This window comes from Pan paniscus, chromosome 6 (genome assembly GCF_029289425.2).
Source record: "Pan paniscus chromosome 6, NHGRI_mPanPan1-v2.0_pri, whole genome shotgun sequence".
NCBI lineage: Eukaryota > Metazoa > Chordata > Mammalia > Primates > Hominidae > Pan > Pan paniscus.
In genome coordinates this window covers 110,161,152-110,187,804 of record NC_073255.2, presented here as the reverse complement: position 1 = coordinate 110,187,804, position 26,653 = coordinate 110,161,152, and the positions used below count along the sequence as shown (strand labels likewise).

The following is a 26,653-nucleotide window of genomic DNA, read 5'->3' as shown; positions in this document are numbered from 1 at the left end:
CAAGGTCTTATTCCAAACGGGTGCTTTACTTTATAGCTAAAAGGTCCGTGACTAGGAATATCTACCTTTGCCTACATATATACATCATATATTAGGAATCTAGGCCGGATGCAGTGTCTCACGCCTGTAATCCCAACACTTTGGGAGGCTGAGGTGAGTGGATCACTTGAGGTTAGGAGTTCCAGACCAGCCTGGCCAACACAGTGAAACTACATCTCTACTAAAAATACAAAAATTAGCTAGGGGTGGTGGCAGGCACCTGTAATCCCAGCTACTTGGGAGGCTGGGGCAGAACTGCTTGAACCCTGGTGGCAGAGGTTGCAGTGAGCCAAGATCACACCACTGCACTCCAGCCTGGGTGACAAAGTGAGACTCCGTCTCAAAAAAAAAAAAGAAAAAAGGAATCTAGCCAAGCTCAGCTAGAGTCTACAATGAAGTCTCAGAAAGGCATCCCAGATTATATGAGGCAGCATGAGAAAGTAATAGTCATCAACTTGTGAGAAAGTAAAGTAGGACTAAATATAACACAACATTTTAACCTGCCTAAAACAAAAATAATTAAATAAAAGTTATTTTACTTAATGCTGATGAGTAAATGCTGTTTATCCTTATTAGACATGATGTAAAAGTATAAGAAAGTTAATTTCTTATTCCAAAATCAATTAATCATTTAAAATAATAATCTGGCAAAATGAAAAGGCAACCTGTAGAACTGGAAAATACATTTGCAAACCATACACCTGAAAAATAGAATAAAAACTATATAAAGAACTCATAAAATGCAATAGCACAAAACAAATAACTCAATTAAAAAATGGGCAAAGGACCTAAATGGATGATTTTTCCAAACAAGATATACAAATGACCAACAGTCATATAAAAAATGTTCAACATCACCAATAATCACAGAAATGCAAATCAAAATCACAGTGAAATATCACCTTATACCTGTTTGCATGGCAATTATCAAAAAGAAAAAGGTAAGTGATGGCAAAAATGTGGAAGGAAGGGAACCCTGGTACATTGCTCATGGAAATGTAAATTGGTACAACCATTATGGAAAACAGTACAGAAGTTGAGTAAAACATTAAAAACAGAACTACCATATGATCCAGGAATCTTACTTCTGGGTATATATCCAAGGAAATAAAATCACAAACTCTGAAGAGATATCAGTACTCCCATGTTCACTACAGCATTATTTATAATAGATAAGATACAGAAACAACCTAAATATCCATCAGTGGGTGAATGGATAAAGAATATGTGGCATATATACAATGGAATATTATTCAGTCTTAAAAAAGAAGGAAATCCTGCCATTTTCGACATACATGAACCTAGAGGATATTTTGCTAAGTTCAGTGCATTATACACAGAAAGACAAATGAGTGCAAGATCTCACTTATATGTAGAATTTTAAAAAGTTGAACTCAGGAACAGAGGCTAGAATGGTGGTTAACCAGGGTCAGGGGTAAAGAAAATGGGGAGATGTTCGTCAAAGGGTACAAATTTTCAGTTAGAAGATGAATTAGGTTCTGGAGACCTAATAAACAGCATGGTAACTATAGTTAATAATTATATATTATATACTTGAAATTTGCTACAAAAGTATAATTTAAGTATTTTCGCCACACAGAAAAACTATTTGAGGAGATAAATATGTTAAGTAGCTTGACTGTCATAATCAGTTCACAATGTATATATATATATTAAAACATCACATTGTATACCTTAAATATATACAATTTTTATTTGTCAACTATACCTAAATAAACCTGGAAAAAAACTGATTTGTGATTCTCTCTGTACTATCTAAATAAATTTCCAAAGACAAAAGAATATACGATTAAAGAATTAGGGTTGTTTATTCTCAGGAAATGAGAACAATAAGGTAATTTGTTTCTAGCTTAATATGTTAAAAGCTTTAATTAAAAAATTATGAGCCATTGTCCTTCAAACCAAAAAAGAAAAAAGAAAATATCCGAAGACTTTCGGTAGAAGTTGTAAAAACATAAGTATAAAGTTAAGTATCATAAAAATAACCCAAACTGGTAAGTAAAAGAGAATATACAATCATATTTCCTGTAGGTCTTTAAATACGCATTCAATAGAATGATAACCACATGACAGGGACAGACAGACATATTTCTGCTTGGAGGAACCAGATCAGCAGTTCTTATAATATTTTAGGTTAACAAGACCCTTATACGATTTTAAAAATTACTGGCCAGGTGTGGCGGCTCATGCCTGTAAGTCCCCACACTTTGGGAGGCCGAGGAAGGGTGGACTGCTTGAGCTCAGGAGTTCAAGATCTATCTGCCAACATGGCGAAATCCCATCTCTACAAAAAATTTTTAAAAAATTGGCCAGACATAGTGGCACATGCCTGTAGTCCCAGCTACTTGGGAGGCTGAGGCAGGAAAATTGCTTGAGCCTGAGGTCGAGGCTGCAGTGAGCTGTGATTGTGCCACTGCACTCCGGCCTGGGAAACAGAGCAAGACCCTGTCTCAGAAAAAAAAACAAAATTACTGTAGGTTCCTAAGAGTTTTTGTTTATATGGGTTATACATTAATTTAAAAAATAAACCCATTATATATTAACAACATGTTTAAATAAAAATAACTACATTTTAAAAAATTAAGTGAAAAGAGCGGCATTGTTTTTCCATGTTTACAAATCTCTTTTAATGTCTAGTCTAATGGAAGACAGCTGGATTTTCACAGGATTCCATCTGTTGTAATGTATTGTTTTGATTTAACTATATAAAGAAAATCCAGCCTTTATATAGTTAGGAAAGGGAGAAATGTTCTTAAATATCTGTCTCAGATAATAGTGAATATTCATATTTGATACTATACCAAAAATTCAACATCGGTAATTTCTTAAAGATTAGTTGCAGTGTAGTATCTGAAATGATATCAATGACCTTTTTGTACTGTTACATTAAAGTCCATTGGTCTATCTTACATTTTGAATATATCTTTCACCCATACATAATTTTAAAAAATCATACACTGATCTTCTCAAAAATATTGATTTACTGAGTTACGCAGATCTTCCAGATGTCACATTTCATTAAACAATATAAAAAGCTATCATCAATCTTATCAGAAAAGTCTGTGTTGAGAAGTTGTTGAGCTGAAGGTAGTGAATACAAGTTTTCCTGGATTTTAATAATCACTTGAAAGCTCAAATTTTATCATTAGCAACAAATAACTGGCAGTAGTTTTCCCTGAAGTGACAGACTCAATTCATTTTCAAGAAAATGTTGGCTAAGTACCCAAGTCTAAACAACCATTGTTTTCTTGTTATTGCTAGTTGTAAAATGCTGTTCCATTAAAAAAGTACGCAGTTCAACTCACAACTCAAACAACAGCACAGGTGCGCTTCCTCAGAGCCATCGTCGTATTTTGGTATGTAGCAGAAATGCTTTATGCATACCTTGAAGTTGTCACAGAGTATTAAAAAGATGTGTTACTTAAGGGTGGAGATTAATTTAAATTAATTTTACTGCTTTAATCGAGGATTTTTTTTAGGGGAAACTGCTTTTTTTTTTTTTTTTTTTTAACTGCAAGTGCCTAACAGTGATGAATACAATGATTACTAATACAGTTTGGTACAACTACCTTCATTCATCTTAAAGGTGCCAGCAGTTTTATCCTCTATTTTTTGTCCTGCCACTGCAAATGCCAACACAGTATAAAAGGCAAATAACATCTTGGTATAATTATAAAAATAGTTTTGACTTCATGTACCCTTTGAAAGAGTCTCTGGATCCAGGAGTCCTCAGAACACATTTTAAGAATCACTGGACTAAATGACTTTCTTATATAATGTTTTCCATTTATATAAAGTATATTTGTAAACTCTACTATAAGGGGTTAAAAAGTATTTTACCACTTGGTTTATGTTAAAATATACACATTACCTTAGTAATAATAATACTTAAATACATTTTATATTGGTATTATAAATTTTAATTAATCACATATAATATTTGATATTAAATATTACTGAAGTATCCAATATTAGGAGTTTTGCAATATATCAACAGTTTTATAATTTCACTTAAAATGTTCAACTTAAATAAGCAAAACAAAAAGATCATGTTAAAAAGCCTTAATAGATTAGTAATCCACAATCTATTGAGAACAAACTAGGTGTCTAGCACTGTATTTATAATATTTACATTCTAGTAGAGATGAGTTTAGTAATAATAATAATATGATTTTAAATGTAAATTGTAGGAATTTCAGAGAACAGAAAGAATACTGGAGGTCAGAGTAGTTGGGGATGAATTCACAAAGAAGGCAGAAACAGAGTTAGGACTTAAAGGACAGGTAATTAGAGAAGAGAGAAGCCATTTGAGAATCCAGAAACAACCGGAATGAAGCTAAGTGGGTGGCATTCTTAAAAGTGGGAAAAGCAAGAGGGAAGTCAATCAATCAGTTTGAATGGCAAGATCATGTTAGAAAGTAACAAGAGAATAGGCTAACTGAGTAGAATGAAGCCAGAAGTAAAGAGAGTTTTGGAAGCCAAATAGAATATAATGTAGAAAACAAGGTATTATAACTTTCTCAAGACAGAAAGAACACTGAAAGGCTATGCTTTAGTAAAATTAATCTGGACATTAAACTATAAGAAGAGACTTGTAAAAAAAAAAAAACCATTTAGATGCCAGATACTTTTAAGTGTTAGGAGCAGGGGATGATTAAGAGTGAAATAAGTTTAGGGCACAAGGAATGGAAAGAAGTAAATCCAAGAGTAAGACTTAGTGAACTTAGTAGCATGGTGGTAAAGAAGAGTAAATCAAGGATGATTTAAAGATATTAAGGATTATAGCGGTGAGAAATAATAAACATTAGCAAGTGTATATTGTATGTTGGGCAGCATAATAGACATGTAACACATTAACTGTTTAATTGTTCTACAAGTTCTGTGAGGTAAATATCCATTATACAGATAAGAAAACTGCAGTCCAGAGTGACAAAGTAATTTGCTTTGCTAATAAGTGACAGGCAGCCCTGACACATAAGCTGATACGACTATAGAAATAAGAGGCTGTCAGTACAGTGGTTAAGAGCCCAAAGCTTACAGTCGTCTAGCTGGGCAACAAGCTTCGCCAGTTACAAGTTGTGAGACCTTACTGTGCTTCAGTTTTCTCACCTATAAAATACAGACAATAAACTACCTCATAAAATTGTAATGAGGATTCAGATAATGCATGTACAGCACTGTTAATAGCTCTATTAAACAGTAAGCCCTCAATAAACATTTGCCATTATTACATCAGCATAATATGCTGGTGTCATTAACATGTGGAAGACCCAGTTTTGGAAGGGAAAATATAAAATTTCAAACAACTAAGCTGGAGGTGGCTTCTAAGTATCTATTTTTAGAGAAATAAAAATGAAAGATAGAAGCAAAAAAATGAGATAAAAGAAATACCTATAAAAATCAAGATAAACCTAATTAAGTCATAGGCCTGGATGACCTAAATTATTTATGAAATTTTTCTCATTCATAAATTCTGATAATAAAAATATTTCTTTGTGTAATGATTTTATAGAACTTCTATTTACTCTGTGTAAAATACTACGCTAGATGCTAGAAGTACAAAGATACCTTTAAAAAAGTTATTAATATAGGTAGGCAGAGAGAAGCTATACAAAATTGTAAAATATAATAGATAATGTATAGCAAATACGTGAGGCAAACAAACAAATGATAAAGAGCCTTAAAAGTTTTTTAAAGGCCGGGCGCGGTGGCTCACGCCTGTAATCCCAGCACTTTGGGAGGCCGAGGTGGGCGGATCACGAGGTCAGGAGATCGAGACCATCCTGGCTAACACGGTGAGACCCCGTCTCTACTAACAATACAAAAAAAAATTAGCCGGGCGTAATAGCGGGCGCCTGTAGTCCCAGCTACTCGGGAGGCTGAGGCAGGAGAATGGCGTGAACCCGGGAGGCGGAGCTTGCAGTGAGCCGAGATCGCGCCACTGCACTCCAGCCTGGGCGACAGAGCGAGACTCCGTCTCAAAAAAAAAAAAAAAAAAAAAAAAAAAAAAGTTTTTTAAAAAGAGAGAGGTTCCCATGGGTTATGACAACCTAAGTAGATAGATGTGGCACACACAGGATCTTGAAGAGCAAAATTTAGATAAAAAAGACCCTTTGGGAGGCCAAGTGAGAGGATGGCTTGAGGCTAGGAGTACAAGACTAGACTGGGCAACATAGCAAGATCCCAGCTCTACAAAAAATACACAAAATATTAGCTGGCTATGGTGGCCGAGGCCTGTAGTCCTAGCTACTTGGGAAGCTGAGGTAGGAGGATAGCTTGAGTCTAGAAGTATGAGGTTACAGCAAATTATGATCACACCACTACACTCCAGCCTGAGTGACAGAGCAAGACACTGTTTCTATTAAAAAAAAAAATTAGGTAAGAGAGGGAAAAGGGAGAGGAGTGAGAAAGAGGGGGATACTCCTGGCCAAGAGAACAGCATGGACATGGCAGACAGAAACCTCATGGCATGTTTTGGAGATAGCAAAAAAAGCAGCTTAATTGGAACAATAATTTGTACACGGAAGAAATAGGAAAAAGGCTGAACGTTAAGTTTTTTTAATCAAGTTCCAAAGAGCTCTGAATACTAGTTCTAGAATTATATTTCACTGCATAAGAAAATAAGCATTTTTTTCCTTTCTCTTCCAGCATCAGACTTCTATACCTGCATAATCTACTTCTAAAAAAATTAACCTTGCTTTGTAGCTACTGGTCTATTCTTTGTTCCCTTTATTTTATAAGCTAGTAAATATCAAATGTAATTACCATGTGATTAGGTAAGAATCTTCATATAAATAGATTTGCTATGTCACTAAAGCTTTCTCGTTGAATAGGTATTTTTTAAAGTTTCTTAGTATTTTCAGTTTTAAGAAAATGTTTGGATTTTAGAAACATCTTTTCAAGTAACTGAATTCCATTAAAAGAAAGGAAATTCAAACTGATCATGACTAGAAAAGGCAAATGCACCCATTTTTTAACTAAAAATAGCTAATCAGAGTTTGGAACTTTGCCTTTGGCACCATTCCCTGCATTTTTTTGACAGCTGACAAGTACTGTTCTAGAATTGAAATGTTGTAAATTAAATACATTATTATCAAGAATTCATACTATGAAACATATTGAGGATCAAAATATATTTATAGCAACAAGAACACATGAACCAACCTCACCATTAAAAGCTTTGGACTAATTCAGATATAATAAAGAAAATTTGACTAAATCATAATAAAGAAAATGATATCAAATATTTAGGTATATTTGGTTTTAGAAAGTTTAATTCACTATAAAACCATATTACATGTACATGTTTGTATATATATCATGTCTGTATATGTCCGTATTTTCAAAAATCATAGTTCCTTTTTTTTCACCACTTCGTTACCAATTAGTTTATGGTAATACCCTAATACCAATTAGTTTATAGTAATACTTACCCTAATATTTTATTCATTCCATGTCTAGCAGCATAATGTAATGGAGTATTGTGCTGGTAGGGCTCCCCATAAGATGTATTTGGATCAAGAGATTCTTTTAGCTGAGGATTGTTTTCATATATTTGGCAGGCCAGGTTTTCATCACCATTGATGAGTGCTTTACGGAATTTGGTGGTTGTATTTCCCATGTTTTGTTTTGTTTTTTCTGATAGGCAGTGGCACTTTTTTCCTTCTATCTTCAGCAACTTCTGGAACACTTCTGCAACATCTTTCACATTCTAATGAAGGAAAAGTTATTCAAATTAGATTGTAAAACAATAATCACAAAAGAAACAATAACACAATTAGGAACACTAAAAAAAATCTGGGAATCATCGAAAAGGGAACCAACTATATTACATTTTACCAAATTTATCTTAACAGCCAAAAAAATCTCAAATTTTTAAAACTGTCCAAATTAACTTATTGTTAAACTGTAACACTTTCCCACACAGAGACTGTTAAGGTTTCACAGGCAGTCCTTCGGATTACAAAAATTATCTATATATAAAACTTTTCAATTTTCCTCTTCACATGGCAGAAAATGAGCTTGACTGAATTTTATGGTTGAAAACACTTAAATTTCTGTATAAATTATGTATAAATCTTACTCAGCCAATTTGTGGGATAGTGAAAAATGTAGGAAATTTTGCCCAAACAAGAACTGCAGAAGAGGCGTTAAAATGCAGTAAAGGAAAAGTGAAACTGCTCAGTACTTTATGAGGACATCACAGAAAAGACTTAAAATGTAAACATACAGGAATACACAATTCAATGATACTTAGATCATCACAGAAAAGTACTAAAACTGATAATACACAGAACAATACAGTGATTATTCTACCATTTAAGACCATTAAATTTATTTCTTTCTGCTATACAGAATTTAAGTCTGAAAACATCAAATGTTTATGCATACTATGTCTGGAAAGAGGTTATGATAATCATCACATGGGCAATGTGATTGCTAATTTATTTACTACTGAAGCAATGTGAAGTGGGTGGGGGAAGGTCATAGAAACAAACACTGGACATGAAGTTCAAAATACCATATTTGCCTACAACTAGTTATGTAATTTTAAGCAAGTTATTCATCCCCTAAAAGCCTCAGATTCCCATCTGTACAGCATGGAAAATGACCATTTCTTAGGTATGGCTATGAGGATTATAAGAGTTACTTAAAGTACCTACTGCAGTCCTTAGTTAATGAGTCCAATAAATGCTAGTTTCATTCTATTCCAATAAACGTTGTTTCTGGATCTATTCTTGAGCTATGATGAAAATTAGTGACAAAGAAAACAGCATATGCAAAGGCAGGTATGAAAAAAAGGCCTACACAAGGAACAGTTAAGTATGAATAGAGTTCAGAGTCTCTAGCATTAGATTAACAAGAGATAAAAGAAAAAATAGGTTGGGACCAGATAAGGAACTTACACTTCAACCTGAAAAGAACAGATAATTAAAGGCTTTTATGCAGGGCAATGATATAATTATTTCATGCTTTAGAAAATTATTGTGACAATGTAGAAGATAGAATAGAGGGAGGAAAACTTAGAGGCAGAGAATACAACAGTCTTTCATGTTACTCTATTAATTCAGTGGGAGGCTGGACACTAAAACATAGCTTTAAAAAACAGGTGAAGGGTGTGGTGGCACATGCCTATAATACCAGTTATTCGGGAGGGTGAGGCAGGAGGATCACTTGAACCAAGGAGTTTGAAACCAGTTTGGGCAACAGAGTCAGATCTCATCTCAAAACAAACAACAACAATAACAACAACAAACACAGGTGAAAATAATATGCACAGTGTTCGACATAGGCTTTGTGTAGGGTAGTTCTCAACCTTGGCTGTATAATAACCTGGGGAACTTCAGAGTTCTACTGACCAAACTACATCTCATAACAAAAATCAGAGTCTCTAGGGGAAGCACCCAGGCACGGGTATTTAAGCTCCTTATGTGATTTTCAGTGTGCAGACACCACTGTATAAAAGGCTTCTGGAGCCCTGCAGCTAAATATCAGAGTAAGATGTCTGCCAAGCCTATTCTGGAGGTAGGCATTAACTACCTACTTACTATAGCAGCACATTTGCTGGCCCACTACTATATGTAATGAGGTCACCATTTGGGTTTTTTAAGGGTTATTATTGATTTTTTTAATTTTAAATATGCAAATACATACATACAGTAGAACTTTTTGAATATATGAACAAAGAGAAAGAATTTAAAAGCTCATGGTTTACCTCACGGTTTACTGCAAGAAAACCACTGGTAGCATTTTGATACATAACCACCCTATTTAAAGGTGTATGTGTGTGTTTGTGTGTATAAAATATGTATGCATATACACAACATAAACATGTATATATTAATTGGATCATATGACATAGTTAAGTTTTTATTTAATTTTTCAGAGGGTTGCTAAACCTTTAGCCTAAAATATTATACTTTTATTGTTTCATTGAATAAGAGGAGCAAATCCTTCTCTCCCATACTATACACAATATACTACAGCTACTATTGGGAAACTTTCAGTTGTTTTGGTCCTTGATAGAATAAAACACAAATTATAAACATTTTCAAAGTTCTGGATTAGATTAATAAATAGCACATTTTTCTGAGATTTATATTACTACTTTAGTGAAATATTCTATAAGAAAAATAATTTGTATCTAAGAAGTAAAAAAAAGAAATATCTAAGAAAGTAATGTTATCATGGAGTACTCATTTAAAGCAACAAGTTTTTAAAAAACATCTATAATACTCTAAATGTGCATTAAATATTACTGTTACTCTGTTGAAAAGGATAATGGCATTGAGAAGTCATTTTGTGGCTTTCAGTTATTTTCATATCTGTTTCATTTTAAAATTTTGATCAATGAGCCTGAAAGTCACTAAGAAATGCATCATCTAAACGGTCACAGCTCAATTCCCCTCAGATTTATCTTCACAAACCTCGCCTAGAAATTTGCCACATGTATCCTTTTACTTTTCCCTAGCCACAGCTATTACTGCCTGAGGTGACCGTTTCCTCTGTTTGAATCAAAACCTTAAGTAATATTTCTGGAACTCCAAAATATGTCTATGTATAGAGCTTCATGAGGCAAGTACTGGAGTACCAAACAGGCGAAAAGAATTCCTTATTTTGGGCTTCTAATTCTTTACAGGAAAACCTGGGCAAGGTTTCATCATCTTTGAGTAGTAAAGCACAGCACTTAATAAGTATTTAATGAGAAGAAGAAAAATGTAGCCTGGGCCGGGTGTGGTAGCTCACGCCTGTAATCCCAGAACTTTGGGAGCCTGACGCAGGTAGATCATGAGGTCAGGCGTTCAAGACCAGCCTGGCCAACATAGTGAAACCCCGTCTCTACTAAAAATACAAAAAATTAGCCGGGCGTGGTGGCGGGTGCCTGTAATACCAGCTAATCAGGCGGCTGCGGCAGGAGAATTGGTTGAACCTGGGAGGTGGAGCTTGCAGTGAGCTGAGATCACGCCACTGCGCTCCAGCCCAGGCCCAGGCCACAGTGTAAGACTCTGTCTCAAAAAAAAAAAAAAAAAAAAAAAAAAAAAAGAAAAAGAAAAATGTAGCCTGTTGATGGACTCCAGAAAGCTTTACTTAATTTCTGATTAACTTTTAATTGTGAATGCCTTTATAACTCTTTCTTTTTTAAAATTTTTACTTTTGTGGATACATAGTAGGTGTATATATTTAGGGAGTACATGAGATATTTTGAAACAGGCATGCAATGCATAATAATCACACCGGGGTAAATGGGGTATCCACCACCTCAAGCATTTGTCCTTGTGTTACAAACAAACCAATTATACTCTTTTTTTTTTTTTTTTTTGAGACGGGATCTCGCTCTGTTGCCCAAATTGGAGTGGAGCAATATGATCTCAGCTCACTGCAACCTCCGCCTCCCAAGTTCAACCGATTCTCATGCCTCAGACTCCCGAGTAGCTGGAACTACAGGCATACGCCACCACAACGTTCTAATTTTTGTATTTTTAGTAGAGATGGAGTTTTGCCATTTTGGCCAGGCTGGTCTCGAACTCCTGACTTCAGGTGATCTGCCCACCTCGGCCTTCCAAAGTGCTGACATTACAGGTGCGAGCCACTGCACCCAGCCCAATTATATTCTTCTAGTTATTTTAAAATGTACAATAAATTCTATAATCACTCTACTGTGATAGCAAGATCTTAGTCATTCTTTCTATTTTTTTTCTACCCATCAACCATCCCCAGTTCCCCTTCACCCCACAACAACCCTTCCCAGCCTCTGGTAACCATTCTTCTACCTTCTATCTCCATGGCTTCAATTATTTTAACTTTCAACTCCCACAAATAAGTGTATAATTCTAGCTTCAAATCTCTGTCTCCCAACTGCACCATTGATAGGTTAATAATCTGTAACAAAAACTCAACGGTACTTAAATTAACAAACTACTCCCAGAAATCTTTTACAGAAGATGAAGTTCTTCACAAATAAATAACCAAATCCTAATTCAACTGTTCCCATAAAAGTATTTTTAGTAAAAATAGTAACCATATAAAAGTATATAACTGATTCCCATTCTTCATTTTAACTGGATATAGGTCACACACACACACACTCATACTCAATTTAGTCTTCTGCAGTTATCTGCACTATTGATAATAACAACCTTAAATCTACAACTAAACTCTGTAGCCAGTAGAGAAACAAGCAGAAAGTTCATTCAGGCAGCAGGTCCCAATACACACACACACACACACACACACACACACACACACACACACACTTTCATACATATACTCAATTTAGTCTTCTGCAATTATCTGCATTACTGATAACAACAACCTTAAATCTACAACTAAACGCTTTAGCCAGTAGAGAAACAGGCAGGAAGTTCATTCAGGCAGCAGGTTCCAACACAACCCCATCCCACTCCAGGTTGAAATCAAACAGATGAGTTTCTAAGATTCCAGAAAGCTCAAATTCCAAAGAAATGCTCTAGTGGTTACCGTAATAATACTTCAAGAAAAGGAGAGGATGGGCTGGGCACAGTGGCTTACGCCTGTAATTCCAGAACTTTGGGAGGCTGAGGCAGGAGGATCGCTTGAGCCCAGGAGTTCAAGACCAGCCTGGCCAACATGGCGAAACTCTGTCTCTACAAAAAATACAAAAATTAGCCAGGTGTGGTGGTGTGCCTCTGTAGTCCCAGCTACTTGAGAGGCTGAGGTGGAAGAATGGCTTGAGCCCAGGAGGCGGAAGTTGCAGTGAGCCGAGATAGTGCTACCCAACTCCAGCCTGGGTGATAGAGCCAGACTTAACTTTCAAAGGATAAGGTAAAGAAAGAAAACAAGGCAGCAGAAAAAAGAAAAGTCAGCGGACAAAAAGCATGTGGGCAAATAAAATACTAAGCTCTCAACCTGTTCACTCCCCCAGTCAACATGCATTATTGCATGCATTATTGACCAATGGTAATTTTGTCCCTGTGCATCGGAATCACCTGAGGAGATGATTTCAACTGGTCTTAAGGGGAACGAGGCCAGAGTGGGAAATTTAAAAGCTTCCCAGTTGATTATAATGCATGTCAGAGTTTAGAACCACGGACTAATTTTGAAACTATGCTAAGCCAAAAGTAGGGGCCAGAAATGTGATGGTGAGGAGCAGTGTGGTGGAAGTCAGCTTGTTATCTAGTTTATCAAGTAACTTAACCTCTTTGAGATGTTTCCTCAACTGTAAACCAGCAGTATTAATATCTACTTTCTTCAGTCAAAAAATACAAATGAACAAACGGATAAAAATCACTACATTTATGGAGTTTATATTTCAGTGGGGATACACAGATGAACACTGTAAGGCTTTGATTTATTCTGTGTGCAGGTTTTTAAGCTTGATCTTTCTTAGCTCTTGCTTAACATTTTAAGCAAAATGCACTAAGATTTATCCATGTTGATACATAAATCAATAGTTCAACCCTTATTATTACTGAATAGTATTCCACTGTATGGGTATACCACTACTTGTTTAATCATTCACTTATTGAAGGACAACTTGGTTGTTTCCAGCTGGGCAATTATTATTAAGGCTGCCATAACATTCATATATAGGCTTTAAATGAACTTAAGTTTTAATTTCTCTTGAGTAAATATCCAAGAGTGGAACTGCTGGGATATGTACTAAGTCATATGTTTAACTTTATAAGAAACCACCAAATTGGTTTTCAGAGCAAATGTACCAGGATTCAGAGCATTCAGAGTTATTCTGAACCGTGGTCAGCAATTGGAATTGTCAGTTTCTAGTTAGTAGGATTTTTTTTTTTCTTTTTTGGTAGCCATTATAATGGATGTGTAGTAGTATTGTACAACGGTTTTCATTTTAATTTCCCTAATGATGAATGATGTCGAACATGCTTTCATGCTTATTTGCCATGCATACATCTTGATTTGTGAAGTGTCTGTTTAAATAAATCTTTCGCCCATTTTTAAGATGAAATATTATTGAATTTGAGATCCATATAGATGCTATAAAAAGTCCTTTGTTAGAAATGTAATTTGCAAATATTTCACTTTGAGCAAATTTGTATATAAGGTGTTTTGCATACAGACATCCAATAGTTCCAGCACCATTTGTTGAAAAGATTGTCCTTTCTCCATTGAGTTCCCTTTGAATCTTCGTAAAATGCCAATTGACTGTGTTCTATTTTTCTGTGTGTCTCTCTTTTTAGCAATACTATATTGTCTTGATTACTGGGAGAACAAACATTTTAACAATATTAAGTCTCCTAATCCATGAACATGGTATTTCTATTTATGTCTTCTGTAATTGATTTTCAATGAGAGTTTTGTAGTTTGCATCATACAAATGGTACACGTATTTGTCAGATTTAAACCTAAGTATCTATTTTTTGGGGATGCTATTATGAATGGTGCTTTAGAAAATGTCAAATGCCAAGTGTTCATATCTAGAATATAGAAATACAATTGAATTTGTATATTGGCCCTGTATTCTGCAAATGTGATAAATTCACTTATTAGTTCCAGATTTTGTTTTTTTTTTTCACGGATTTTTTGGGATTGTCTAAAGTAGATTTGTATTATCCATGAATGGTGGCAGTTTTTTTTTTTTTTTTTTTTTTTTTTTTGAGACGGAGTCTTACTCTGTCGCCCAGGCTGGAGTGCAGTGGTGCAATCTCAGCTCACTGCAAGCTCCACCTCCCAGGTTCAGGCCATTCTCCTGCCTCAGCCTCCCAAGTAGCTGGGACTACAGGCGCACGCCACCATGCCTGGCTAATTTTTTTGTATTTTTAGTAGAGATGGGGTTTCACCATGTTAGCCAGGATGGTCTCGATCTCTTGACCTCATGATCTGCCCACCCTGGCCTCCCAAAGTGCTGGGATTACAGGCATGAGCCACCACGCCTGGCCTTTTTTTTTCCTTTTATATTTGCAAGTCTTCAATTTATTTTTCTTGCCTTACTGCACTAGATAGATGAATTTTAAAATTTGTGGACAGAAGTTTGAGAAGAAACATGATATTTGCATGGACGCAAAGCATCTCCCCCAAGATATTTCATAATTAGAATGTAAAAAACAGTAATTCACAGTGGAGAAGCACAGGAGATTAATACTCTGACCAGGAAACACCACCTGTAACCTACTGACATCCTGTACCCCAACCTGATGCACTAAAAAAGGCACATAAGTTCTGTAGTACTCTTGTGAAAAAATTTATAACATCAACATAATATGAGAAAATATCACAGAAACTCAAGTTGAGAGATGTTCTACAAATAACTGGCTAGTACTCTTCAAAAGTGTCAAGGCCATCAAAACAAGAAAAGACAGCACAACTGTTTGCAGTTTAAAGGAGACTAAGGAGAATGAAAACTAAATGCCATATAGGGCCCTAGACTGGATTCTGAAATGGATAAAATGACATTAATGGAAAACTGGTGAAATCTAAACACAGTAAATAGTTTAGTTAGTAGTACTGTACCAATGTTAATTTCTTACTTTTGATAACTATGGTTATGCAAGGTGTTAACATTAGGGTGAAAGGCATACAGAAACTCTCTGTACTATTTTTGCAACCTTTCCATAAGTCTAAAATTACTTAAAAAGGCAAAAAAAATTCTAGCTCCTGTGTTTGGGAAGAGACTGTAGGAAGGCATGAATAGAAACAGGAAGACCAATTTGCAGGTTACTAGGATTAATCAGGCAACAGCTGATAGGTTCTTGTACCAGGAGTGTAGCAACAGAGGTGTTGAGAAGTTGTTTGGATTCTGGATATGTTCTAAATAGTATTTTCTCAAAGAAACCCTTGAAGATGTACACATAGCAGTATGGGTTATTAATCACCCAATAAAATAAAGCAACAAATGGAATAAAATAAGGATAATAAGCCGGGCGTGGTGGCTGATGCCTGTAATCCCAGCACTTTGGGAGGCTGAGGCAGGCAGATCACCTGAGGTCAGTTCGAGACCAGCCTGACCAACATGGTGAAACCCCATCTCTACTAAAAATACAAAATTAGCTGGGCATGGTGGTGCATGCCTGTAATCCCACCTACTTGGGAGGCTGAGGCAGGAGAATCGATTAAACCCAGGAGGCAGAAGTTGCAGTGAGCTGCGACCGCGCCACTGCACTCCAGCCTGGACAACAAAAGCGAAACTCCGTCTCAAAAAAAAAAAAAAAAATACGGATAATATCCTAAATTCACAAACCCTTGAAGGACCAGTTGTCCTCTAGAAAATAAATAGAAAGGCCACTCCAAGAAAAATCAATGCTATTTACTATGATTTTTGGCACCAAACATCTAACCTCTATGCAATCTCGTAACTCAAATTATTAAGCTGGGCCACATGTAAATGACAAGGTCCACTGGTCCCTCTACAGTAGATTTCCCTGATGGTGAGAAGAGACAAAGGAAGTGGGGGAAAGGTTTAAAACAGCTGGGGGAATCTAGGTTCAATATGCATACCTTCTACTAAAAGGTACACATGCTGGTAATCAGGTCCAACATTAAAATATCTCATTTGGAGAAAAATAAGGAGAATGGCCTATATTAGGGCATGGGGTATTACAGTCAGCTTCAGGGATACCAGGGTTCAAGATCTGACCATATTTAAGTTATAGGTGAAGGGGTAGTAGTAGTCATTAAATTACCTTCTATAAAACCTCCAATTGTTTCCTATAGGTGACAGGATAAAGGCAAACTTAGGAATTGCATAACTAAGGCTAAATCATCAAAGTGTTTTTAAGCACAATGAGTTTGCCTGAAGCTGGGGATCTGCACAGGGAATAAGCAGAAGTAAAACTGTATAGCTAGGTAGGGCTGAACCCTTTGATTCCTACCCTAAGAGTCTGGCTTCAGCTTTAACATTCTCAACTTAATTTTAGTTCATCATAGTTTTTAGTGATATTTCCTATTTCTGAAATGATAGCTCATCTATTATTTTGTCTACTCTGAACTTGGCCAATGTAATTCAGTGTTATGTATAGGTCTTGTTTCCTATGACAGAATAATTAATGCAATATAGTTTAGTGAGTTGAAAGAGCATTTAAGATGGAGCTAGTCTAGAACTTGGCAAGTCTTTTAATGACAACTGAGGATTTCTCATCTAGAAAATAATATTCTTTTAAAAGGCTATTGTAAAGATTAAATTTGATAGTGCACATAGAGTTTCACAATTTGTAAGAAATTATCTAACATAACTTATCTTCCATTTAAGACTAGAAAGTCCACCAATATAAAAACATGCCTTATACTTTTCTATATGAAAAATGTTTATAGTATAAAATTTGTGTGAATTTAAAAAATCATAGGACTAGAAAGAACTACGTTTAAATCTTCCCAGCCTAGGCTGGACACAGTGGCTCACGCCTGTAATCCTAGCACTTTGGGAGGCCAAGGTGGGTAGATCACTTGAGGTCAGGAGTTCGAGATCAGCCTGGCCAACATGGTGAAACCCCATCTACTAAAAATACAAAAATTCGTGGGAAATCGCTTGAACCCGGGAGTCAGAGGTTGCAGTGAGCCGAGATAGTGCCACTGCACTCCAGCCTGGGCAACAGAGCAAGGCTCTGTCTCAAAAAAATAAAAAAATCTACCTAGCCTCTACTCCAAGATTTAACCATAAAACCTCCACTCATAAAACCTCCAAACATTCACGGGTTGTTCTAAGTAAATAATTACCTTCTACGCTAGATACCTAAAAAGCTTATCCTAAATTTGGCTATAAAATGTCATTGAATGAAATAAAAACAATGTCCTAAATTCACAAACCCTTGAAGGACCAGTTGTTCACTGGAAAATGAATAGAAAGGCTATTCCAAGAAAAATCAATGCTATTCACTATTCTTTTGGGTACCAAACATCTAATCTCTATGCAATCATGTACAAATTATTAAGCTGCGCCGTAAGTAAATCACAAGTTCCATTTAGGACAATACATTATGTACTTCTCTATGTGAAAAAAGAAAAGAAAGAAAGAAGGAACAAATGAATGAATGAAGAAAGGTAAAAGAAGGAACAAATGAAAAAAGAAAAGAAAATGTTAAGAAAATATGAATTTTTAAAAATTAAAATGACTTAATGTTAATTTCCCCCTTTTATTCTTTTAAGAACTGAGATGTCAAACACTGGCAAACTAGTTTTTAAGTCCATAAAGATTTAGGAAACAAACAATAACAATAAAAGCATTAGAAAGTATTATAGTAAGATGAAACTGGCGTAGTTCACTCAGAAAATGGACTTGAGATAAAAAGGCTGAATCTGATTGACCAACTGACAATAAAGAAGGCCTTTAGAAATGGAACGGCAATCAGGGCAGAGTCTACTAGGAAATTTTACATTCCCCATAGGTAATACACTGTAGCCTCTGTTCCTTATGTGCCCTGACTCCCCAGTACATGCCTCATTATCTTCATCCTATTACTAAAACAGATTGTTAAAATCTAAGGTATTCTGTGCGTTGTTATAAACAAAAAAACTCTGCTTGAGTGCAAACATTAATGAACATAACTTAAGGTACAGTTTAAATGTCACAAATATTATATTGAAATGTTAACCTGTATTCATCTAAAGTAAAGAATAAGGAAAGTGGCCGGGTGCAGTGGCTCATGTCTGTAATCCCAGCACTTTGGGAGGCCGAGGCGGGCAGATCACAAGGTCAGGAGATGGAGACCAGCCTGGCCAACATGATGAAACCCCGTCCCTACTAAAAATACAAATATTAGCTGTGCCTCGTGGCACATGCCTATAGTCTCAGCTACTCAGGAAGCAGAGGCAGGAGGATCACTTGAGCCAGGGAGACGGAGGTTGCAGTGAGCCGAGATTGTGCCACTGCACTCCAGCCTGGGAAACAGAGCGAGACCCAGTCTCAAAATAAAATGAAATAAAAATAAAATATAAACACTGTACACTTAGGCCACATTAAATTTATTTAAAAAATAAAATAACTGCACAATGATGTTACGAGGTCACTAGGCGATAGGCATTTTTTCAGTTCCATTTATAATCTTATGGGACCATTGTGGTAGATCAAAATATTGTTATGTGGCACATGACTGTACTAACTGAAGGGGACACAGAATTCCTAAGTACAAAACCAGGAGCAGGAGACAGACCTTATACTGGAAGTATGTGCAAAACACACACATCTTTGGCAGGGAGCAAAGAGGTCTTAGTCTGAAATGTTGCTAAAAATGAAGTCTGATTTAGGAGATTTGGGGCCTAGCTAACCAAACTGCATATTAAGTTGAAGTCCAATGTGGCTTTACTCTGAAAGAAGTTCATGAATACCCAGTTTGCAGGAAAACTTCCAAGTATTAGAGGGTAGCGAAAATTACCTGAGCTGAGAAAAATATTTTAACCGAGAAAGCAACTTCCCTATAATATAAATTCCAGAATTAAAATTCACTTTTGTTATTCCAGTATCTTAACATGGCAGCATTCCAAATAAAATGGCTACATAAACACAAAAGTATTATCATGAGAGTAATAAAAATATCTATGGCAGTTTGGCTGTCTGAGGTTTCTCAGTAAGCAAGGAGATAATACAACATATTCTGGCTCCTCTTAGATATCTTTTAGATCTACATAGCTTTCACAGTGTAAAAAATGATACTGTAGTTAGAGAAGAAATGAAAATAGCTGCAAAAGCTATATTCAAAAGCCTGCCTCTTTTTGCCAAACTGGCAAATGAACACTGAAAATAGCTAGCATGAGGTCTACAAGCAGAAAACTGTCGAAACTTGGAATACAACTACTGTATGAAACATCACTCTTACTTTTTTATTTCCCATGAAAACACAATTACCTATGATCACAGCTCTCTAAATAAGCAAATTTTCAGAGAGCTGAAAATTTTCATAGGCAGTATTCAGCTTTTAAACATTTGACTTTTCAACTACTCAAAATGTTGTGTTATACTTTAACTTCCCCTTCACAACTATTTTTCAAACTTTGAATTCAGGATTTTATACAGTGACTGAAAAATAAACATTTCAAGCTCTTACACTGTGGTGCTGTTGGCAAATAGTGTAATTTTAGTAACTTCGGCATCTCTATTCAGTGTTGGCTTTCATAATTTTTGAATAATGTATTGTCCTTAATGCAAAAATATAAGTGAACATGTTAAACTGGAAGGGTTTATCTTGGAATTAGGAAGCCAAGGTCTCAAAGCTGATGCATCTAAGACAGACACAAAAAGTACTTATGCTGGCCAGGCGTGGTGGCTCATGCCTGTTATCTCAGCACTTTGGGAGGCAGAGGTAGGTGGATTGCTTGGCAAGACCAGCCTGGGCAACGGGGCGAAACCCTGTCTCTACTAAAAATACAAAAAAATAGCCAAGCATGGTGGCACGTGCCTGTAATGCCAGCTACTTGGGAGGCTGAGGTGAGAGGATCACTTGAGCCTGGGGAGCGGAGGGTGTGGTGCACCGAGATGGCGCCACTCAACTCCAGTCTGGGTGACAGAGACCCTGTCTCAAAAAAGAGAGAAAGAAAAAAAAAATTACTTATGCCCCAAAAGGTGAACTTTTAGCCTCAACTGGGGCCCCATAAACCTAAATCAATCATATTTTCTATTAAAGAAAAAATAAAAATTACACACTATGTATCGAAGTTTAGAAATCTATAGTCAAATATCTTTTGAAATAATTTTTACTGCTTTTAAGCAGTGTTAAATGCTTGAAATTTTTTTAAAAAGTGAATTCTATGTTTACACTTTGGGGAACTGATTTCTCTCTAATATATCTTTAATAATTATGTACATATAAAATTAGTACAAGTTTACAAAATAATATTAAAAGACAACAATTCCCTTTCTCAAACTAACTACAAAGAACAACTACAAATTGCTGCTGTACAAAACTGTTTAGATTATATTCACTGGAAAAGAACTCGCTCCACCACCCACTGTTTCAAAGTCATTGAGTCTTCCTAATTTTGCTGTGTCCTCCACCATTAGGTACTGTTTATTACCCATTATTATTACTACAAGGGAAAATCTAGAGGTATTACATTGTGTCAGAGTACAAAACTATTTCACTCCTAGGAACTCTCCTTTTTTCTCCATTGTCCTGCTGAGCCTAAATGAATTTATTAAGTTAAACTAAGTTTATTCAATATTACAATTTCAGCCCCATTTGTCTGAGGACATTCTACTTTATTATATGGAAAAGAGTTAACATAGCAGGCTTCAGATGGCTATCCTTAGAAAAGCCTCTTGCAAGGTTGATCCATGGCTGGTGTCTGGGAACTTGGATTTCAGGAGGGTTCCCACCACCCTAACTGATAGGAGTCCTTCAAAGTGCCCAAATTGTTTGTATAAATAATGCAGTATATGCTAATCACCTGCTTTTCTTCAGAAAGTCTGGAATATTGGTACATGCTAGTTAGAAGGTACCTATGTGACCAGCTGTCAATCAAAACCTTGGACACCGAGTCTCTAAAGAACTTCTTTGGCAGATTACATTTCATACACATTGTCATAATTCAACATTGGATAAATTATGTAAATTACATACGTATTGTATGATTCCATGGGAAGAAGACTCTTGGAAGCTTGTGCTTGGCTTCCTCTGGGCTTCACTCCATGAACCCTTTCCCTTTGCTGATTTTGCTTCGAATCCTTTTCCTGTAAGTCTAGCTTTAAACTATATGCTGAGTCCTGTGAGTTCTCTAAGGGAATCACTGAACCTGGCAGGGTCTTGAGGACACCTGAAAAAAGTGGTGTCAGAAGTGGGATTTACCAGACCATCTCACTAAAATATGGCAAATGCACTGTTTGGGAAAAGAAAGGATGAATAGGTAGAGTATCACAAACTTTGATGCCTGGGCAGCTATGGAATTATTCATAATATGAAACAGTAGGTAAGCTGCTTTTTGTTATGAGAGATAAAAGTTGTCAGCGAGATTTGAGAATGATAGATCCAATGCTGGGAGAGTTCACCTGCTGATCCCTTGGCTGCTTTGGCAATTTTGGCTAAAGTTGGGGGTTGGGGGATACATCCAAGGTGATGCCTTTTGTTTTTGTTCTTTCCTGAGATAGGAGGAGAAAGAGTCCAAATATTACTAAAAGTGAGCACTGAGTGGGCAAAAAATGTTAAAAGTTTACACTGTTTTCTCCTCCAAGTGCCAGGGATAAAGGTTAAATCAACTCCCAAGGCTGGAGTAAAGCTTAAAACTCAAGAGGAAAAAAAGGGGGGGGGGTGCCCTCCAAACGTTTCTTAAGCCTAGCTGCTGCTGCACCAACCCCATCACCCTTGCGTTTCCATCCAAGATCTACACAAATCCTCCCACTCCCACCACTGTAATATGAACCTATAAATGAGAAATTTACTGCTAGGAGTTTAAATAAACATGTAATTATTATAAGGAAAAAGGAAATTTTCACAGAATCATTTTGTATTTTGTGGGCATTGCATCTGGATGTATGATGAAAGTGATGTAAAATGTTATATGCTTGTAATTTCATAAATGCTAGAGGGATCATCCCAATCAGGAAAGCTGAAAAGAAGAACAGTTAATGGGACAAAACTCCCTTGCTTTCTGCTACTGGTGAGCAGAACACTCTGAATATCAGAAACAGAATAAGTCTCCATAGCTGATGATTTTTGCCTACTAGAATGTCTGCAGTTAAAGAGAAGCAATTTCCAGATGTAGATACACATTTAGTTTTAAAAACCAGTTTTTATTTACTAATGAGCTCTTGTAAAATCAGATTCTGACCCGTAGAGGCTGACAATTTTTCACCCTGATGTGTGTGTGTATGTGTGTGTGTGTGCTTGTTTCTTTGTTTTTTGAGTGGGTCAATTTGGACTCTAAGGTTGCCAGGATAAAAAAGGCTTAAGAAAAAGCCTTGTCACTTGGACATGGAACACAGCTGTCTGGTTTTACAGAGTCTCAGCTTTCTTGCTGCAAAGACTAACTGCAAGCTTTTTGGGAATGTTAAATTCACAGGTCCTAATTACCTGGGCCTATTAGCTAAAACCTCATGCTGTCTGATATGGGCTGTTTCAGCCTCTCAGCATGAGCTCTGCTGAACTAAAAGCAGGAACAGGCTCAATGAATAGAACTGTGACTCTGGGACTGCTGCAAATTTAGGACACCCCTCTGTGGGCCCTAAACTATGAAAAACATCAGTAGATGCCAGCTGGATTGTCTGGGTCACATCCAAATGCCCACAGGAAAGGACTTATTCTCTGATGGGACAATCTAAAATTGAGCTGCTGATCGACTCTATATTTCTGATTAAGTGGCTAATTGCATTCTTAATTTGTGATTCCTGCCAAAAGCTACAAGTTGGCGCACATCACAAGAAGTATGATCCCTCCACACCTATTCCTGACAGACTGGATTCTGGACTCCCTTTAGGGCAGGGGTCCCCAAACCCCAGGTTGTAGCCTGGTACCTGTCCATGGCTTGTTAGGAACCAGGCCACACAGCACGAGGTGAGCAGCGGGCAAGTGAACATTACCCCCTGAGTTCTGCCTCATGTCAGATCAGTGCAGCATTAGATTCTCATAGGAGTGCAAACCCTACTGTGAACTGCACACACAAAGGATCCAGGCTGTATGCTCATTATGCCTGATGATCTGAGGTGGAACAGTTTCATCCTGACACCATCCCCACTCTGCTGTACGTGGAAAAACTGTCTTCACAGAAGCGGTCTCTAGTACCAAAAAGGTTGGGGACCACTGCTCTAGGGGATGTCTCACTGCTTTTGCCTTGTGTTTGGGTTTCTTTATTCATTGCAACTTACAACAATAGACTGATAAACCTGAGTCTACTTCCCTTACCTTTCTCCTCGCACACACATCTTAGTGAGACAGTTTGATTACTAAAGGAAGCTTTCCCCAAAATGGGATTTTTTCCTAGGCTGCTCACCAGATAATTGGTTAGGAAAAAAAGAGTGGGGAAGTTATGTAAATTCATTATGAAAATTTTTGAAAATTCAGAGTTCATCCTGACCAATTCCTGAATATAATGTGTCTTTCTGGTCAAATTATATAAATATATTGTTCTAAGAAAATGCTTTTGTCCCTCTTGCACTCAACCTTTTGGGATAAAAAGTATGGGTGAGAACAAGAGATAGCTGGAAAACTATAAAGTTAAGATTGTTAAATGGGACACATTTTGTAACAAGACATAAAACAAAAACCTGGCACCTAGGGAGGCATAGGAAATGATTTGTTTTTCAGAACTGTTTTTGGAAGGGTTCCTCTCTTCCTGAAGGAAAACTTCTCCATGCTGCCTTCCTAAATGTCTTCAGCACTTTGAACTCAAACCGACTGCTGAGCCTATGATTACACCTAACAGCCCTGACTACAAGACAGCAGAGGCTGGCCCAGCTTCTGCATTTTCTTTTTCCTTTTTTAAAAAATTCTTTATTTTATTATTTATTTATTTTGAGACAGGGTCTCATTCTGTAGCCTAGGCTGGAGTACAGTGGTGTGATCATAGTTCACTGAAACCTTGAACTCCTGGGCTCAAGCAATCTTCCCATCTTAGCCTCCTGAGTAGCTAGGACCACAGACACGCATCATCATGCCTGGGTAACTTTTTTTTTTTTTTGACACAGAGTTTCACTTTTGTTGCCCAGGCTGGAATGCAGTGGCACGATCTCTGCTCACTGCAACCTCCGCCTCCCAGGTTCAAGCGATTCTCCTGCCTCAGCTTCCTGAGTAGCTAGGACTATAAACACCTGCCACCACGCTGGGCTAATTTTTGTATTTTGAGTAGAGACAGGGTTTTACCATGTTGGCCAGGTTGGCCTCGAACTCCTGACCTCAGGTGATCCACCTGTCTCGGCCTCCCAAAGTGCTGGGATTACAAGTGTGAGCTACCATGCCTGGCCTAATTTTTTTTATTTTTAGTAGAGAAGAGGTCTCCCTATGTTGCCCAGGCTGGTCTTGAACTCTTGCCCTCAAGCGATCCTCTGGCACTGGCCTCCCAAACTGCTGGGATTACAGGTGTGAGCCTCCACGCCCACTCCCTGCACTTTCACACAGAACATCCATAAATATTGTCATCCATAGATGTGAGGCAAATGAACTCGTAACATGGACATGCAAATCTGTTTGGAACTGACTGTATTTAGGCATTCTTGAAGCCAAATACCAAACTGAATTAATTGGACTGGAAACCCTTGGGCAGGAGACCCAATGGTAAGAGTTCATACTGGGGACTGCCTGACTAATACAGATGCTCCTTGACTTATGATGGGGTTATATCTGAATAAAGCCACTGTAAGTCAAAACCACAAGTCAAAAATGCATTTAATACCCCTGTAAACCAAGTCAAAAAACTGTAATTCAAATAATCATTAAGTCAAGGACTGTCTGCATATGTCCTGTTTGGAGTATCCTAACAATTGTGAATTCTTTGTTTCCAGGAGTACTGTATTAGTCCATTTTCACAGTGCTATAAATACCTGAGACTGAGAAGTTTATAAAGAAAAGAGGTTAAACTGGCTCATGGTTCTGCAGGCTGTACAGGAAGCATGATGACCGCATCTGCTCCACTTCTGGAGAGGCCTCAGGAAACTTACAATCATGGCGGAAGGGAAAGGAGGAGCAGACACTTCACATGGTGGGAGCAGGAGCAAGAGAAAGAGCAAGGGGGAAGGTGCTACACACTTTTACACAACCAGATCTCACAAAAACTCACTCATTATCACAGCAAGGGGATGGTGCTAAACCATTCATGAGAAATTCGCCCCCATGATCCAATCACCTTCCACCAGGCCCAACTTCAACATTACAGATTACAATTCAACAAGAGATTTGGTAGAGACACAGATCCAAACCATAACAGGTACTATGAGTGTCCTCTGGAAATGCACTCCTTTCATGTGTACCCTGATTATCAGGACACTTCTGAAAAGCCTGAAGAACTTAGATGATTCAACTTAACCAGATATGTGCTGTCCAAATTTATCTTCAGGCCAGATAAAAACGAAACTAAAATGCAGAAACTGAAGGCGGAAGCCACCTGGCTTTCTATGATAGACCTTTATAATCAATGAAATTTGTTTAACTGGCCACATTCTGGACCTCTAAAGGGCTTAGCTGTCAAGGTACCTTGGCTAAATGCCAAGGGAGTGGACCATGCAGAAAAGAGTTAACATATCAGGCTTGAGATGGCTATCCTTACAAAGGCCTGCTTGCAAGACTGGCCCATGATTGGTATCTGGAAACTTGGATTCCTCTCCTAGGGAATAAACTTTCGACCTTTTAAGGTTTCCATAGTGGAGACAGGAATTTTTTAAGTTTTAGAAATAAAGATGGGGTCAGTATATACACAGTGTCTGTGTCTGTCACAGATGCCACTTCTACCTATTAAACTGGTAAATGAGTTTGGAAACACAAATTGAAGTCATTACTCATTGCTGGTGGAGGTACAACTTGGAACAATTGTTCTGTAGAATAATTTTACAGTATTTGTTCATGTTGAAAATAAATATGCCTTGGGCCTAGAATCCTGATTTTACATATATTCACCTCTATGTATTACCTAATATATGTATATTCTGTATCTAAATGAGACGTAATGAGACCAACTTTTAACAAGCTAAAAAGATCAGTGTGCATCTATATACTAAGTGTAGTTTTGCAAAACTTTTTTA

General features: G+C 36.9%; 1 protein-coding gene across 2 annotated transcripts in view; it reads right to left on the bottom strand.

Annotated features, from left to right (window-relative positions):
- The window catches only part of ANKIB1 (ankyrin repeat and IBR domain containing 1), a 155,424-nt gene that overhangs the window by 99,433 nt on the left and 29,338 nt on the right, over window positions 1–26,653 (bottom strand). For both annotated transcript variants that reach the window (XM_003809739.5, XM_008962038.5), the window contains exon 2: window positions 7,494–7,771. In XM_003809739.5, the coding sequence (XP_003809787.1) occupies window positions 7,494–7,681 (188 nt within the window). In that variant the 5' untranslated portion in view covers window positions 7,682–7,771. The remainder of the gene's footprint in view (window positions 1–7,493; window positions 7,772–26,653) is intronic.